Source organism: Perca fluviatilis, chromosome 17 (assembly GCF_010015445.1).
Source record: "Perca fluviatilis chromosome 17, GENO_Pfluv_1.0, whole genome shotgun sequence".
In the NCBI taxonomy this organism is placed as follows: domain Eukaryota; kingdom Metazoa; phylum Chordata; class Actinopteri; order Perciformes; family Percidae; genus Perca; species Perca fluviatilis.
Window position 1 is genome coordinate 19023322 of NC_053128.1, and position 13019 is coordinate 19036340.

General features: G+C 41.3%; 1 protein-coding gene across 3 annotated transcripts in view; it reads right to left on the bottom strand.

Annotated features, from left to right (window-relative positions):
* Positions 1-13019, bottom strand: part of unc5c (unc-5 netrin receptor C) — a 146711-nt gene that overhangs the window by 55391 nt on the left and 78301 nt on the right. For all 3 annotated transcript variants that reach the window (XM_039779257.1, XM_039779256.1, XM_039779255.1), the window contains exon 5: positions 1671-1851. In XM_039779257.1, the coding sequence (XP_039635191.1) occupies positions 1671-1851 (181 nt within the window). The remainder of the gene's footprint in view (positions 1-1670; positions 1852-13019) is intronic.

The following is a 13019-nucleotide window of genomic DNA, read 5'->3' on the forward strand; positions in this document are numbered from 1 at the left end:
GTGTTTTTGTTTCTATCTCACTCTTAAAATGATCCCCACTAGCCACATCATTCTCAATGTTCATGAGTCGGTGAAAAGTGACAAGGAAATTATAGATTTGAAACTTAACCCTGGTGAAAGTGTAATGGCAACATTTTATTTTAACATAATTGTTTAATGATTTTTTTAATATCCTACAAGATTCTCTTATGTTCATACATTTTGTGAAGACTCTCACTCCAAGTGAAAGAGCTGAAATCGTAAACCTTGAGTCTAGCTGAAGTTATTTTTTGTTGAGAGGACATCAGACCCTCATTCTGTTTACTTTTATCAGATAAGGTGTTTAGGCTAATGTTAGGAACAGGAACAGGAGCAGGGAAGGTTGTAAAACATTTGACTGTTTATGGTATGTTTTTTCCAGTTTCAGGCTGCTAAAGATATCTTTGAGAGGGGTGGCTTTAACGGAGTTTTTACTATACGATGTGTTGACAATTAGCTTGAGTCAGAAGATTTTTTCAGATGTGCCGTGGTACTTGTGAAACTGTATTCTCTACATTTGCAAATGTAAATAAATACTCAAAGACCAAACTCTGGTTTAATTCTCAAATAGTCTTTAATTCATCTCATCTTGTGTTTTTTGATAAGCAATCCTGCTGCTAACAAGAAAACTTCCACCACAAAAGTTTCACTGCCAAGCATCTGTTTACTTTTGTCTAGTGTGTGGGTATCCATCCACATGCATGCAAAACCTCTTCATTCAGTCTGAATATGCATGGCCTCCAGCAGGCATTGAAGTTCCAACTTCACAGCCATGTCGTGCTATAACAGTCATGTTAGCTGATGTTAGGGAAACAGTGGGTGAGTCTGTGTGAAACCACAGCAGGAGTCTCTTTAAGTATGGCGGCGCCACATCAGCACCTCGCTTACAGTTCAGAAAATCACTAATATTCCATTCCTTGCACACCTTCCGGCAGGAACAAAATGAGTGAACGTTACATGCTGCGGGAGAGAGACAGGGATTTGCTTTATGCAGAATGACTTTGAAATTTGTTGTATGTGAATGAGTTGAGCTGCCTTCTTACAGGAATTCAACACTTGTCCTCTGCACTAGTGTCTGACTCTACTGATCCCTCATGTGAAAAGTAGGGAGGAAGAGTTTGCAGGTCAGGAGATGTGTAGTCTCGCTTTGCCAGACCTTCCTCCACAGTGCTACGGAGGAGGGTCTGGCTAGTCCACACAGCATTCCGGGATGGGAGAAAAACGTGAGACAAATGTTTATTGGCATTTCTTTAAACCAATCACAATGGTCTTGGATGGGCGCTAAGCCCACAATTACGGTGCCGCTGCAAAACAGCCTCGGGAAGGAACTTGTTTTGGTGGAACATGTGTACGTTCAAAAGTTGTTTTAGCCATGATAGAAAACTCAGATTGGACAGACAATCTAGCTCGCTGTCTGGATTTAGCCTGCAGAGATCTGAGGAGCAGTTAGTAGGACCATAGTCCTCATAAATCGACCAGAGTTTAAAATTCCAACACAGAGAAAGCAAAAGGTAATGGACATCCGGGCGAAAAGAGAGTGATCTGGCGGAATTTCCGGCAGCACCGGAGCAATCCCGGGAGTGGAACATCATGTATATAGACTAGGAGAGTGAGACTAATTGTTGTTCAGTGTTAAGACAGTAGTAGTTTACCATAGACGATAACTGTAGCGGTGGTGCTGCGTCTCTTGGCCACAATGTTCTTCGCAACACAGGTGTAGTTGGCAGTGTCAGAGAGACGGGCCTGTTTGATGATCAGGTTGTGGTCGATGGTGATGTAAAAGTTTCTGTCATCTGCAGGATCGATAACTTCCTCGTTCTTTAACCACTCCACCTGAGAAGAAGAAAAGAGGACAACATGAAAAAAAACGGAAAAGATAGACAGCTTGGAGACAGCAGAAAAGTATTTTAAACAGATGCGGTGAGGCCATATAAGACAGGTTGACCTCATTAACTTGTAGAAAAATCTGAGCAAAGTCTTTAAACAGCTATAGTTTTTCTTGTCCGCGACTAACCTCTCAAATCGCAGCGAGTGCCAGGATTAGAGCACAATTGTTTACGTCTCTGAGGTCCTGCTACAAAAAGTCAATAGCTATCATACTCTTTTTATTCTCCCCCTAGAACAAAGCACTACACTAACAGCAGCATTGTCAGACAGTAGAGAAAAAAAAATCCACAATTTCTGAGGCTGAGAGTCTCTCTGACCTTTCCTTATGAGTTTCATTTCTCTAAATGATACGGGTATTGAACTCCTGGCGCTATCACAAAACAGGGGACCATTTAGAGCTTTTATTTGGCTGTAAATCACCAATATCCTTTTTCTCTTGAAAAAGGTGTAAAGGTTTTGAAAGTTTCTAAAAGAATAACACATGCTGTCTCACACTCAGTCGCCACTTTGATTTAAAATGATTTGCTGGTTCTCTGGTTTTCTTCAAAGGAGCTGTCCTGCAATTGGGAGGCCTAGCAAATAGCTAACTTCCTGTGTATTGTGATATCCCATAAGGAACAAGGCCTGATACGAGATAAGAACCTAAGGAGCAGTACAGGCAAAGATAAGTAGGATGTTTATAAAGGGTCTTTCTCATGAGAGATAAAATATCTCAAAAAAGTGGGACAATAATCTGTTATAAGGCCTGCCAAGACAAAATGGTGTGCGGGCTCACTGTTGTTGTTAGATTGCTTAAGAAACAACACAGAAACGGCATGTAGTGGTGCAGATATGTACAACACATTGGGCATTGTTGGAAGACCAGCATTGTTAGAACTTTCTCAAAAGAGATTATGGGCTGATTGTGACATGCACTGAGTTACATGCATCACCAGCTTCACTAGTGTCTGTGTTTGCTTGAGATGGCAGATATCAAAGACGCCATCACAGTCACACCTCAGCTGCCTGCTCTCTTTTCCTGTGGGAACACATAGTAGAGGCTGAGAAGAAAATATTTTCAATACAACAACACAATTATTTCACACTTAAACTCTTCCAACTCAGCCCTCCTTCAAATCAATGCATACAACACTAACACTGTTCAGCTCATATAACACCTATCCCCATGACAAAGTACATACGAACAAACACTAGATGCAAACTTAATATCAGCAGAGGTTTACAGTAAATCCTTTGGAAGCGTGATGTACATCCTCTGCTGATTGGGTGCATATGAGTGTGTTTTCCTCCATAAACATGTATTAGCTGAATCAATGTCATGGAACCAAGAAGGAAAGGATTCCCTCCCAAGCCATCTCCTAGCTGAAATGCAATCTCTCTCACACATGAGCGCAATGCAATAAAGTGCTGTGTGACATAAGTTGCGATGTATGCATTGCATCTGACACTCAGAGACTTCATTCCTTAACATGACAGCAGTAGGTGTAACACTTGCCACACAGAAAGAAAAGCATGTCTTTACATTAGCAGTTGCTAATTTAATTTACAACTAGACACTTTATTAAGCTTTATTAATTAGAATAATAATAATAATAATTTTATTAAAAAATTGCTTTTCTAGACCTAAACTGCTATTACTGTATTACACAAGTCGATGATAACTGCAGTATAAAGACACAAGAGGGCCAACAGTTTCAAAGGGAGGGACTCACATGCACTAACGTGCACGAACGGCCGGCCCGGATACCAAAACAAAGAACAGAGAAGCTTTGCTGCTATATTATTGTTCTGAATGTTGTATATAGCCCATTTAAATCTACTGTACATTCAGTAAGAATGATGCTTCAATCTCAATTTAACAACACAGCATTGTTTAATGGTTACTAATTTATCACAAAGTTTGTTCATATATGATAGTATATAATTAGGAATTTTAGTATTGTGCTATTAAGTTGGCTTCTGTTTTAGTTTTATAGCAACAAATCTGCCTTGACATCTGCTGAGGTTGCAGTTAGACATCTGTCATGACTTTCAGGATTGGGGCACCAGACGAAATTCAATAACAACTCACTAAACTGTAGCTTCTGGTGACATTTTCTCCTCGAGGTTTCAACACTCAAGATATCTTTTATAAAAGGTCCTCTAATAACATACATTATACACATACATTATAAATAAGGTAAATAACTGCTGTGCATTATCTTAAACTCAAAAATGTAATCAATATAATGACAGCAGTGATGTACTATGATCACAACACATTATAGATTCCAAGGAGGCTACAGTGATTATAGTGAATGCATCAATATATTCATTGAATAAGGGTTGTTTTTGTTTTACAATTTCACCATCTTTAATACTGAATTAACTAACAAATATGACAAGAGAAACGGACCTCTGTGTTTAGAGAACAAAGATTTGACAGATCCGATCCCTTTCGTGAAGGGAACACAAGTCCAATAAAAACAAATAAAGATGATGCAAACAAGAGAAACAATGGGTTTTGTTGACATCATAAATATTTTGTTATTTAGAGCTCACATTAGTGTGTGTGGCGCACAGGGCATTAGTAAGTAAAATGTCTATTCTTCGAATAGAGATTGACAGCTGATACAAAGAGGTGGTTATCCAATTTTGCACCAATCACACAGGCAGCCTCTCCAAACGTGCTGCGTTCAGATGTCAAGAGCACTTTTATATGAGAAGGTAATTAAAAATTGAACAAAGGAGCTTTTCAGCGCAGATGGAGGGGTGGGAGGGAGACGGAGTGACGAGGGACAGAGAGTGGTAGGAACTCGTGTCAGAAGTGGGAACGTGTGAGAGAGCAAAAGTGAGCAACAGTTCACCCATCATTTATTCTGCACCGACTATAATTAGGACTCATTAATAAATCCAGAGATGAAAAGGTAAGCAGATCTCTACACCACACTTGTGAAAAGATTTCAAATGAATACAATTCAGCAGAAGAATACATCTCATATTCCATTGGTCCAACTTTATGTCATGCCGACAGACTCAAACATGCACATAGACAGAGATACACAAACTTGCACAGACATGTAAACACACACACACACACACACACACACACACACACACACACACACACACACACACACACACACACACACACACACACACACACACACACACACACACACACACACACACACACACACACACACACACACACACACACACAATCTCTCGCAGCTCGTTAGTGTCTGATTGGCAGTGAAACATCCGGAGAGGTAATTGGCACATTTCTTTTCATTAACGAAGGGAAATTGCCACATGTCAACAGTCATAAAGACTCTGGTCGGAGACAGCCAAGTGACAGAGAGAGACAGTAAGACAGAAACTTAAACCTAGAGAGGAAGAGAAGGAGACAGACAGAAAGAAAGACAGGTGAAGGAGATAGATAAGTGAGAAGGAGAGCAGTGTACGTGCAGCAGGAGTACGTCACTAGTGTGCCAAAATATGTGGTCATCACTGAGAGGCAAGGAGGGACAAGTCAGAATAAAGACAAGGAGTGGAGGAAAAAGGTTACAAAGAGGTGAACACTCTGAACGAGTGAGTAGGGAAAGACTAAAGTGAGAGGTAAACAAAGAAGAAAGATTTGACTGAAAGGAGACAGCTTTTTCATCTCTTGAGCTCTGGAAAATTCACAGACCAGAATGTATCGGATGGTATTGACAAAAATAATAAAGACAGGTTGGAAAAAGCAATCTGTCAAAGGAGGTGGTGTACATCGTGGAAGCGGTGTCTTTATTGTGATGTAATTCATGTTGAAACAGGATGCTAAAGCAGAGCACACACATTTAGCCTTCAGGTCTTTGAGGGACCCACCATGGTGGGACTTCAGTGTCCCTCCACTGTCACTTCTTCTCCCACTAGCAAACATAACTGGCTGCAGACCAGGCTGTAACCATCGAGTGGGATGTTGCAGTGCACTGCCAGGGTGTGCCAGCACAACTCTAATTAGACCAATATACAGAACACACTGTATACAATCCACTCACTTGTTAAAAACCAGTGCAAGGCAAAACCATTCATTACTCATCGCTGTTGTGTCAGAAATAGAACGTACAGCAGAGTGTGGGGGTGGAGAGGGGTGTGAAAAGGAAGAACGGGGAGGAAAAAAAAATGTTCCACAGAAACGTATGAGACTATGAGAAAGAGAAGCCATTATGAGCTCTCCTGCTCCTCCACATTAAGTCTAACTATCTATCCAATATAATTTATTCATTTACCTTTTAGTTTTTACAGTACAGTACAGTATATCTGCCGCAGGCTTGAATGACACACCTGGAGAATGAGCCACAAAAGGTTATAAACTGATTATTCAATCATTCACTATGAGAAAACAAGCCATATGCTCTGCAGCTGCCTGCATGACAAGAATACAAACGTGAGAGGTAAAAATATTAAGAAGCTGAAATGCACTAAGGTGTGATATCTTAAGGTGTGATGAAAACATTTTTTTTAATGTGTGTGTATGCCTGCATTGCTCGCTTGTATCTATATCTGTATGTGTGTTCGTAAGGGTGTACAGTATGTAGAGGAGTTGGAATGGGATGGTGGTCGGGCGAAGGAGAGAGGTTGAGGTAACAGAGTTAGTAGTGGAGTTGTTGGAGTGGTTCAGGTGTCCATACAGAAGACGGATCACTAAGACTCGAGCCAGGAGTAATGGCCTCCTCCAGCTCAGTCCTGCCTTCAGCTCTCCACAGTCTGCTGAAGGAGAACAGCCGTTACTTAAACCAGCTCCAAGGACAGGCAGACACTTCACTGCTGTAACACAACTCTCTCCATTTTCTCTTGCGCAATTCATATGCCTCTTAAAATATGATTACTAGAATCACTCACCGCCTACTGTGCAAGCCCCATAAAGTTGGGGGAGTTTATGTTTTTACAACTCTGTTTTTGTCTGTTGGTTATTGAGGCATAAAAAAAGGATTTGTTTAAAATTTGGTATATTGATTATCTTTGGCCCACGAAACGGTTATTTATATTTCGATGGTGATAATGTGACTATGGGATTTCTGCAATTATACGGTACATTATTTTTTTAAGCCAAAATCTTTTGATACATTCAAGTGTGGGTGGACAAGTACAAGTTGGCTGCAGAGAGGCATGGCACACACACCCTTTTTATGTGAAATATCAAATAATAAACTACTATAAACCATTACTAAGGCTGCAGCTTTGCAAGGTGGAGAACTGTGCGATACACTCTGCAGTCCTTGGTCTCCCCGAGACTCCTCTGGCCTTTAGAAAAGCTCAGTTGATATCTCCACCAAGGGAGAGGGGGTTTTGTGCACTGATAGAGGTCAGAACTCTCTCGGTATACAGTGCAAAACTACTTTCAGGAGTAGGGATAAAAATGCTCGAACCGGGTTAAATTTCAGTTTAAACGGCTCAAAAAAAAATTATAATTTTTAAATAAAAAATATAATAAAAAATGTTCCCATCATTCCAAAAAAAAATAAAACCACCTGGCATCCACCAATTCACCTTCCATCTGATTCCAGGTTGCGTAGAGAAATATGATTATTTATCATTTCATGCCCTTTTTGGAACTGTAAACAAAGAGCTGTGTTCACATAAAGGGTTTGGGAGAAAACTGTGATGGCAGGTGAACCACTTATTAAAAACACAAAGAATGGCATGAGGGATTTTAATGCACAAGTTGCTATTGTAGCCCCAATACTATGTGGTAGTTTCTTGGGTTTGTTTTCTAGTATCAGTTTACATCATTTTATCCTACTAGAGCCCCAAGCAGTGCTTCTGACCAATAGGAGGTAACAGTAGAAAGGGCAGTGACTAACTGAGGACAGCAAAGCTCACAAATGTTGGACTATTAGAGCAAATCACAGCCTTTGCACAGGGAAACTGCAGTGATTGACAGGTGAGTGCCTGAAGGGCAATCTTTGGTTGGTTGCCAGAGGGATTTGGTCTGGCCTCCTGACACTTTCTCTCTCAAGGGTAACCTTAATGAAAACACACTTCCTGTTTCACTGGGCACTGAAGTGTTGTTACTCCTGACATTCCTGACCCCCCTCATAACTACACTATACAGCATTTGGACTGGGAGGAAGCACTCAGCTATTTTTTGACAAGGTGACCTCACGAGCTGCCGTTTGCGCAGTTCCGTCTATTAAGTGGAACTGGACCTAAAATCAACAGTAATCACTGACATTTACATGGTTTGATGTGTTGGAAAAGGTAGATGCTGGATCTCCATTACGTGCCACAGTCAAGATATTCGAGCCAGATAAGATTTTATAACATAACACTCAATGTTGAGAATCATTATCGGCACATTTAGTCAATAACAAAAAGTGAGGAAACATAATTTGAGCTTAATAACAACATCTAACTGTCCCTATGGATTCACAGAACTGCATGTGAAACCATTATATTTGGCTCTGGCTGCAGTCCCAGCTGTCTAAATTCATCCGACTTAGTTTTCTCACTTCTGTGGATGAGGGAGTGTGAAGTAAAGATCTTTGTGTTTCCTGGCTTTCTTCTCGGTAAAGCCAATGGACTTAATCATGGCAGCAGGGCCTCTTCCCTGCAGAGCATCAATGACTCGTTACCCATGATAACACGGCAGGACCCCGGCTGACTGAGGAGATGCCTGAATTAAAATCCTGCTTCCATGGAAACAGGCTCAGCAGCTCACTGTGCTGCATCACCTCTGAACTCTTGTCTTTCTTTCGGGGCTGTGACAAGTGCTCTCAATTGGAGTGGGAGATGGAGGGCATGGGAGAAGAAAAGAGAAAGGAACAATAAAGCTGCATTTTTTTCACAAAAGGAGATTTAAGTCAATTTTATGAGCCTGCCACATGTTTTTGAGCATGACAAGAGGCCACTGTTACTTCTGTGGAGGGCCTTAAGATGCTGATTAAAAGAGCTTCATGGAGGTATTCAAAAAGAAGGATCAGTGTTGAGCTGATGAAAAGTCTTCCATCCCTATCTTTACCTTTATTACTGGGCAGCACCCAGCAAGTAAGCCCACGTAACACAGAAACAAAGCCTTCCCTACCAAATCACTCCCTCTCCTTTCCTTCCTAGAATAGTCTCAACAGTTACATTTTCCTTCTGCTCTTGATTAAGTATATATCAAATATTCATGTTCATGGAAACGTGTAACAATGACTTTTAGGGAGCCTGGTGAGTGTCTAATGTATTCAGACCATGCAAGAGGTTCAGATGACTGAATCCTTGTGCTATTTTAGAAACCTCACTTGCAGTATTTCAGTCCTCTGAGGCCAAAGTTCCATTGGTAATTGTTGCAAGGAGAGCCAAAATAAATGCTGGCTGCTTGTTGTCTCTGTGTGTGTGTGTGTGTGTGTGTGTGTGTGTGTGTGTGTGTGTGTGTGTGTGTGTGTGTGTGTGTGTGTGTGTGTGTGTGTGTGTGTGTGTGTGTGTGTGTGTGTGTGTGTGTCTGTGTGTGTGTAATCTACAACTCAGGGACAATCTTTGCAGCAGAAAATCAATGTATCAAGTGTGAATAACCTGTCATAAATAAGGGCCAGAATACCTCAGACTCAACTCCAAATATGAAAACCTCTGAGATGTCTAATGGGAACTGTTTTATATCTTCTGTTATAAAAGGTCACTGCATTATCACAGGAGCAATCCTGATTATTCAGCATAATGTTTAGTTTTCCGAGCAATAGCCGCTGCAGGAAGCCAACAAAGAATCCAAAACCACTTAAATAGAATCACAGAACGTCATTACTGTGGTAAACCATTGTGAAAACCTATAATGTAAATCATCTGAAAAGTGGAAGGACAAAGAGAGGGAACACAAGACTGACACTGGATAACATCAAATGGTGCAGTTCCACGTTGTAATCGGAGATCAAAACCAATTGTGATTGACTTACTTTGATTCTCCAGAACATGGGCTTCGTAGCTCTGAGAATCTACGTGTGTGTGTGTGTTACATTACATTATTACATTACATGTCATTTAGCTGACGCTTTTATCCAAAGCGACTTACAATTAAGTGCTTTCAACTATGAAGGTTCAAACTCCAGACAACAAGTAGTAAGTGCAAGTACATTAGCTTTAAATAAGCAAAGCTACAAAGAGATATATGAAAGTGCAGGGGTTTTTTTTATCCGAGGTGTAGTCAGAAGAGATGTGTTTTTAGCCTTCGGCGGAAGATGTGTAGGCTTTCGGCCATCCTGATATCGATAGGGAGCTCGTTCCACCATTTGGGAGCCAGGACAGGGAACAGTCTGGATTTCGTTGAGTGATTAGTTCTCCCTCGCTGTGAGGGGGCAGCAAGCAGGTTGGCTGCGCAGTGGGCGGGATGGGGGTATATGGTTTGACCATGCCCTGGATGTAAGCTGGGGCTGATCCGTCCGTGGCCCTGTATGCAAGTACTAGTGTCTTGAAGCGGATGCGGGCAGCAATTGGTAACCAGTGAAGAGAGCGGAGGAGCGGTGCAGTGTGAGAGAACTTGGGGAGGTTGAAGACAAGCCGAGCTGCTGCGTTCTGAATGAGCTGCAGGGGTCGGATGGCACATGCAGGCAGGCCAATCAGGAGGGAGTTGCAGTAGTCTAGACGTGAGATAACTAGAGCCTGAACCTGAACCTGAGCCGCCTTCTGCGTTAGAAGGGGACGTATCCTTCTGATGTTATGCAGCATGTATCGGGTAGTTGCAGCAATGTTGGCAGTGAAGTGTGTGTGTGTGTGTGTGTGTGTGTGTGTGTGTGTGTGTGTGTGTGTGTGTGTGTGTGTGTGTGTGTGTGTGATAACGTCTTGATGTCTAAAACAGCTGCAAAAATATGGAATTACAGCCGATCTCAACAAAATATCTTAATTAAAATTGAAGTAAAAATATAAACAACCTCAGTGCTTGCAACCATTGTAATGTTAGCTGGGACACTATTCTAACAGTTAAACTTCATTTTAGTAAAATCATGTGTAATGTAATGTCTATGAACCCAAGTAACAGATTTTCCTGATACAACTCTTTTATTATGTTTGAAAAGAGGAAGCACAAACGTCTGAGTCCTTCTTCCAGTTCATCAGCAGTAAATCTTTTTCTGCCAGCTTGTCAGCCAAAATCACACTGTTCACTCTATAGAATAGATTAATAGACTTTCAGTGCTCAGTTGAGTCGTTGGCAGCATGTTACTGTGTGCATGTGCATGCAGACATGTTATCGTCCTTGCTGGTACTCCAACATGTGCACGTATATGTGCAAATGTGGGGATGTGACTATACAGTGCATGCAGTGTACAGTGTGTGTGTTTGTGTGTGTGTGTGTGTGTGTGTTCTGCTTGTCTTGTTCATGAAAGATTGGCTTTCAATGCCAAACAGCACAATGTCCATCACATACAGTCCACATGATTTAACAAAAGTGCAGTAAGAATATGGGTTTTATGGCTCAGCCACAGCCTGCCATCCTGCCAGCCTCTCCCTTGCTAGGCAAAGGCCTGTAAAGGAACCACAGGGCGAACTGACAGCCAACTGGAGGCCTGACAACAACCAACTGGATCCAACCCTGACAAACCACAACAGCTCCTCTCCCTCTGCCTTCAGCCTATCTCATCCCCTCTATATTATTTTTTGTCTTGTGGGTGAAATATGACGGATCTTTTCTTCAAAACGGCTGCTACACATTTCTGCAGATTCATATGTAACCACAGACTTAGCCCATCTGCTTTTTTCTCTCTGGCGGGCTTGTGTGAGAAAAGGCCTGACAAACACAGATGAAAAAGCAGCATTCAGTTTTGTCCTTTTTTCCACTGAGGCAGCTGTGTTTGAGTTCAGAAAAAAAGAGGAAAAACAACTTGTGGAACGGAACTGTTGCCTTTTTTTTGAAGCCATTAGGTTAGTGCGAGTAATTAAAGAAGCTGAAAAAGTGCCTCTGTACACACACAAAATCCAATTCTATTGTAGAAGGAAAAGTAATCAGAGAAAACCATCTCTGTTTTTAGTCAGAATATAGAAAATGACGCATGCAGGGAGAATTTTAGACAATCTGTTTATTCTTTTTTTTCTTTTAGAAGAGGTGAATATGCTACAAATGCCACACATCATATCTTAAATTTTGACCTCATAATGTAAAACATGTTTCCTTGACTACACAATAGTTTTTCTCCCGATTGATAGCTACATTAAAATAACATTGATTCTACTTACTGTACGTTACACACAAATGCTTACCGACTTTACCCAGACTGAAAATGCTATTAATGTTGCCTCCTATTTACCCTTCATTGTACATCTGGGTTGCCACAGCAACTCCATATCTCAGAAAGCATAGATGTGTCATGATTGGACCCCAGCTGAGTCTTTAATCGCAGCACTGAGCCAATCCAGGATTGACAGAGAGACCTCAGCTAGACGGCAGAATCACCAATACTATATGGCTGTTAGAGCAGTACTATCAGACTGAAGCCTGGATTGTATAAGGAGAGTCTGCCGAGTGCCAGTCCCAAACTTTAGTCCATTTAGCCTGTCAGCACTTTCAAGCGGGGATAAATGCTGTGCAGTTCCACTCACTTAACTCAGCTTTTCCAGGTCAATCACAAGCCTTTACAGAGTTCAGTCCCAACACCCACAACTAAAAAAACAACCACCAAAGCCCCCCCACCCATCAAACCACCCTTTCATCCGCTATTTATGTTCCTGCAATCTCAACTGAGTCTTTTCAAATGCAGCTATAACAGTGTTCTACTGTAGGGCAGGGAGGAAGTAGAGCAGGGGGGTGATATTGGCTGAGCGAATGTAACAGGGACAAAGCTGGTTTTATTTTATTGTTTCCCTACAGCAGATAATTAAAATTTTCTTTCCTCTGACCAAATTGCAGTGACTGGCCCATGTTCAGGAAATACCCAAACAGCTTAAATAGCCCAGGCAGTGGTGGAAAAATGTCCTTATCTGTGCGCTGGACTGTGTCAGATTTATTTAGTGTTATTACATTACAACTTCTGAAATGAGCAGAGTTCAAAACTGAAGGCAAATTCTGCTATCAACACAGTTTTCACCGTTTCATGTGTTATAAAAGAACAGAAGCAATGACTGGCATTACCAAAAAATTTAATACATGCTAATAAATACATGTGCTAAATATACAACTATGTGGG